Here is a 5,744-nt window from a genome sequence, read left to right as displayed (position 1 = left end):
CTTTGTGAGTTGTGAATCATGCCATACCAATTACGGTATTACCTAATATACCACAAATAATGTGGAGGACATTGTACTATGACTGCATTTTTGATATAAATATAAAAACATATCAAAGTCAACTTTTCAATTTGAGTATTTATTTATTTATTAAAATTTTCTTTTATGTTTGTTTTAAATTAGAATCAAGCAAATTCAAGATTTATGAAGGGAAAATCTCTATGAATATTAATTAATCCATCTAATCTATCAAGATATTTACACTTTTTTTTTAATAAAGTCATTTATCCTTTAGCTTAATTTTTTTAATAAATTAAGTTATATACTTTAATTCTTTCTGGTTGACCAATGCATTCAATCAAAACTTAATACACCAAAAACATCGATATAACTTAGATTAAAAAAAACAATGAAATCATAATGGAAATAAGTTATAATATATAATTAACTTAGCTAAACAATTTATTTGACAATCACGTTTGTCATACTTTAATCATTATTTTACTTCACAAATATATGTACTAATCCGCTACCACTTCAATATATGGTATTAGGTAATAACGAAATTATAAAGAAAAATACATGTTTGAAGAAAAGAGCTTAACTATCACAGATTTTTTAGATTTTGACTTTTAGTCTTTTATATTGACTTTTTGGTTGATTTGTGACTTTTGACTTTTTAGTTGATAAAACAGTCAAAAAAAAGTGTTTAATAAAAGACGTTTAAGCCAAAATTAAAAATCTACCGCAATTAACTCTTTTAATTTAACTTTTGGCTTATCAACCCACTTTTTCTTTAATAAACAGTCAATAACTAAATTTACCAAATATTTCCATAAAAAGGTAACACACCCCATAATATGTAACGTAGCGTATAAAATTAGACCAAAAACTAATTTTTATACCAATAATGAAACGAATAAAATGTGGTTGACTTGAATTGATTTATATTTACAATGTCTTACCTACTTAAAAGAACCGAAACTGACAGCTTGACAGAATTTACATATATACTTTACAAGATGGATGTGGACAGCAGGTAAAAAGCTTTTATGTCTGACCCTAACATCAACACAAGTTCAGCTTAAAAGCTTTTCTACACAGCTTTACTTTTTTGGACAAACTAAAACCTACAACTAATTCAATTCTATCCCCAAACAACCTACTACTATTAAGACTCAGTCTACATTCTGCTTAAGAATATGACTTTATGAGCCCCAAACTAAACAAGAATTTTTCTGATCTTGATTTAAACAGATTTCCCAATGAGAATCTTCCGCCATCTTGAGGAGGAGATTTTGAGTACTCGTCTTCTTTTACTTGGAGTATTGTCAGCCCGATCTCTTTTCGAACTGCTTCTATTGTTTCGCTTTTCACTGCATTCCCCGATGAATCGATCACGTAGAATACATTTATCGCTTGACACCCCCGAGTTGTTACCTCTGCTCGGGTGACTGATAGCCCGTTTTCTCTGAATATCCTCGTTACATCCGAGAGAAGTCCTACTCTGTCGTCACTACACAGTTCCAATCTAATACCCTGTAAACATACAAAAACGGAGATTTCTTAACGCGTAGCAGAAAAGGCCAAGTTTAGCAAACGACTGTTGACTGATTCGATCGAGTATAGTATTGGCTGTTTATTTTTACAAGGATAAGATTAAGTAAATCCGACATAAAATATGTTTATTTTTACAATATAAGATGAAAACACATACCTCAGAAGTTCTTCGGCTAATAGCAGCCTCGAGACATTGGATTAGCCGTTGCCTCTCAGCTTCCGAACTAATAGGACATCCGTCAGTGTGTCTAATGTAATATTCCTGTTGAATTCAGGACTTAAAATTAACTCCAAAATAAGCTCTAAACAATCAAAAGTAAGCTAAATAAACCAACATAATACAGGACAATTTGTGTTAGTAAAATGCTTTACCTGATAAGCTTCTGGACCTTCAGCTATAAGTGTGGCATGGTAAACTACATACTGCATATCTGTCAGTGTACACACTGTATCAAAAAGCAGCTTTGGCTTATCCGCAGATCGCAAATTCACAACCGTGTACCCTCTTTCTGAACAATTATCGACTGTTACAAGAGGTTTTCTCGGCTGGCTAGACCCTGGACTTGCACCATCTACGTTCATCATATCATAATCACGATCAGCATACATCATTTGATGTAACCTCCTCTCAGTATGAGTCCCCCCAACTGAGACGAGAGTATTAGCGCTCCTCTTGTCGCGGTCCTCCATTAGAACTGCCAGCAGAAGGTTCTCGATTTTGGTGAGGCGGTCAGGATCATAAATTGGTGACCCTGTTGCTTCGTCAGTGATATAAACGACTGATGCCATTCTAGAGCTGTGTGTCCAGACTTCGGCTGCCACTACATTGCATTTATGATCAGTGAGGACCGCAAAGATTTCGGAGAGCAAGCCCGGCCTATCTCTTCCTGTAAGCTCTATGGTTGTGTGCTCCACAACAGCTTGCATCCCCACTGATCTCCTTGATCGAAAGCTACGTGCTCTCGGACCTAGTGACTGTAATGTCACAATCAATTAGCAACTTGAGGGCTAGATTCAATAAACAACAGCAAGAAAACGAGAATGTTTTGTTTTAGATTACAACTTATTTTAAATTCTTGAATCTTAATATTCTGACGTGTATAAGTCATTGGTGGTGGACCCAATAAAAGTCAGTAACAACACAAATCACTAATAAATACAAAAAAAATCCAATACAAAAATGCATGTGCAAAATTATCATAAAAATATATTAGAAATTATAACGTTTTCTGAAACAAATGTCTACCCATATTTTATAAATTTAGGCCAACTTGGCAAATTTTTAGAAAATGATGGTTTCCTTTGATTGAGTATATAACAAATTATAGGGTTACAACATAGTGCATACGGTCGCAAAACGGATTGCGCTGTCGATGCGGCCTATATTTTGGTGGTGGTAAATAAAAAACATTTACGATACAATTGCAAGATGGTTAAATGACCCTGTTTTTGCGCTATACGCTACTACTACCGGCTTAAATACTCCCTTTGTCCCACTGATTTTGCTACATTTTTCATTTTGATCCGTCCCATAGCAGTTGCTACAACTCTATTTTTAATCATAACCCATGCACTGTTTAATTCTCATCCACGTATAAATTATCCTTTTTACCTACTTTTATTTTTTTTGCTATGAGACAAAGTGCAAGTATATGGTTTTTACCACAAATGAAGTGGAAAGCTATTGCTAAATATTCCTAGATGAAGAACACAATCATGTGGAAAATTAGCTATTTAAACCAAGAATGTGAGAACAACACCCACTTTGTCCAGTGCATTCAACTATTCCCCCACTGCCAAATAAAAAGGAAAGAAAACTTTACTCTTCTTTGACAAAGTAGTTTCCTCAGTGTTTAACCCTACACAAATCACATCCACCCAAAATAGTCCAGAACCTCACATGCAACCCACTATACAAAATATTTTACTTGCAGAATTTATACTGGTAAAACCTTTTAACCACTCATTTAGTAGAATACTAAGGGTCCCACTAATCCCAATTATTGAACACAAAATTCACATCATGTAAAAATCTAAACCCTAAACTTAAATAAGAATATGGACCATTAACCCATTAATTAACCTTCCTTCCCATAAATAGTATATTGAAGTAAATAAAGATGTTCAGCCAACAAAAGTCATGTTTTCTATGTCCCTAATATATACTTTCTTCTATTCTTCCAAACAGTTCTATTTATTTTTTAATATTAAATTAAAATATAGTTTAGTAGAATCTTGTATAATTTGTTATAATGCAGAGATTATTACTATTAACTTTTTACAAATTTTAATTAAGCATGTTAGATATATTAAAAGTTAAAATATTATCTCGACAACTGTAAAAAAAATACGTGGACAATTAGGTTGAATAGGAGAGAGTATTTAAATCTTGACCTTTTTATTTAGGAATATTATTTTAATTAGATGGGAACATATTTTAGAGACGAAAGGTACATTTATAGGCAAACCCAATATTGTATGCTCCTAAGTCCCAATTATGAATAAAATGATAGTAGCATAAAAGACTTTTCCTGTAGATAGATGGCCATTTCAATGCCAAACTCTTAAATATGATTAATTATTTCATTAATTTATTGACTAATCACAAAAATGTAATTAAATAAATAAAAAATGACCCTTTACAAAATGGCTCATTTTCCAATATAGTTTTACCTGTTGAATTCTTTCTGCAACATCATCTTCATATAGCTTATTCCCATGTTGATCCGTGACATGAAATACTACAAGACAAGACAAAAAAAAAAATTATTGATTTAAAATTTAATCATAGAGTGGGTACCCAATAATATTAATCACATAAGTTTATGTGTTAACATCATAATTAATCATTTCAACAAGATTAAGATATAAATTGTAATTAGAAAAGAGATAATTAAATGCTTACCATCCATAAACCACTCTCCATCTGAAGAAATATAAGCTCTTCTGATGATTAGGTTCATGTCATTTAGAACTTGAACTACCTCCAACAAACTACCCCTCTTATTAGCACTATCTACCTACAAAATTTCACAAAAAATATTAAGTTGATTAAGTTTCATAATTCAATATTCAGATGAATTTTCCGGGGATATGTGAGAATCGAACTCATGATCTTATTCGGCAAAAGTGATAATCGTTGCAATTGAAATAAGAACCAACTCTCGATTCAAAAGAAAATTGAAGAATTGAAATTGAATTTATATAAAAGGTGAAAAAAATTACCTTGATCAAAGTTGTATTTCTACTTGATGTATTATCAACAGTAACCCTAAAAACAGCCGACAATCAAATTAAGACCTCAAACAGAAATCAAATTTGACAATTAATAAAACCCATTTCAATTCAATGATTAATAACCAAGAATTCAATTAAAAAGGGAAAAAAAGAATAAAAATAATAACCTTGGAGGGTTCATACGCAAAACCAATTTCTGAAATTCATCGTCTACTTTAAGAGATGACGTCCAACAATCCATTAACAAGAAAAATTGAGAAAACCCACCTTAAGAGAGAAAGAAAAAGAGGGAAAGATTCAGAAAATTTAACAAAAAAAAGAAGAATTGAGGAAGAATTGGTGTGTTAAAGGTACTCTGTTTTGCTCTGTTTGTTTCGTCAAATTTGGGTTTACTGAGGTGAGTGTAGAAGTATGTATGTGTGTATTTTGAGGTGGGTGAAGAGTGGAGTTTGTGTGTGCGAAATACAAGAAAGAGAAAGAGAAAGAGAAAGAGAGAAGGGAGAAAGTAAAGGAGGCTAGGAGAGGGTTTGTTTGGCTTTTGAGTTTGTTGAAGAGTTTTATATTGTTTTTAATCTTTTTTCCATTTGATAATTTTTAATTTTGGTGTCCTAAACTAATGATAAATTTCCCTCAAAAGAAAAACTAATGATAAATTATTGACTAGCATTATATAAAATGTTATTGTTTAGTAAAATAAACATTTGTATAATACATGAAGTTATTTTCAGAACATTATAACTTATAGCATTATAAAATCAAAAGTAATGATTTAAGATATCATTATATAATTACATTAAAACTGACTGGTGTTAAAAAAAAATTATAAGAAAATTATTATTAGTAACATTTATTGCATATTTAGTAAATAATAATAATAATAATTAAATTACAAATGTTTGTTAAGGCTAAAGTGTCTGACCCCTTAAAATTTTTAGATTATTATACAA

At 31.3% G+C, this 5,744-nt stretch overlaps 1 protein-coding gene across 1 annotated transcript; it reads right to left on the bottom strand.

Moving 5' to 3' along the window:
- Positions 1-911: 911 nt before the first annotated feature.
- On the bottom strand, positions 912-5,343 carry LOC130808717 (ACT domain-containing protein ACR4-like). Its single transcript, XM_057674183.1, has 7 exons — positions 4,965-5,343; positions 4,786-4,831; positions 4,466-4,580; positions 4,234-4,301; positions 1,933-2,535; positions 1,718-1,822; positions 912-1,539 (listed from the first exon to the last, which is right to left on the bottom strand). Exons 1-7 carry the CDS (start codon positions 5,036-5,038, stop codon positions 1,195-1,197), a joined length of 1,356 nt encoding a protein of 451 aa, XP_057530166.1. The 5' UTR covers positions 5,039-5,343; the 3' UTR covers positions 912-1,194.
- Between the last annotated feature and the right edge of the window lie 401 nt (positions 5,344-5,744).

The sequence above is a fragment of the Amaranthus tricolor genome, chromosome 3 (assembly GCF_026212465.1).
Source record: "Amaranthus tricolor cultivar Red isolate AtriRed21 chromosome 3, ASM2621246v1, whole genome shotgun sequence".
NCBI classification, from domain to species: domain Eukaryota; kingdom Viridiplantae; phylum Streptophyta; class Magnoliopsida; order Caryophyllales; family Amaranthaceae; genus Amaranthus; species Amaranthus tricolor.
Note: the sequence above shows the minus strand (reverse complement) of the source record. Positions and strands in the feature narration are given on the sequence as shown.

Coding starts and splice junctions, on each gene's coding strand:
- LOC130808717 (XM_057674183.1), bottom strand. CDS start 5,038: ATGGATTGTTGGACGTCATCTCTTAAAGTAGACGATGAATTTCAGAAA. Junction 4,581..4,785: donor GAAATACAACTTTGATCAAG/GTAATTTTTTTC, acceptor GAAATTTTGTAG/GTAGATAGTGCTAATAAGAG. Junction 4,302..4,465: donor TGGAGAGTGGTTTATGGATG/GTAAGCATTTAA, acceptor CTTGTCTTGTAG/TATTTCATGTCACGGATCAA.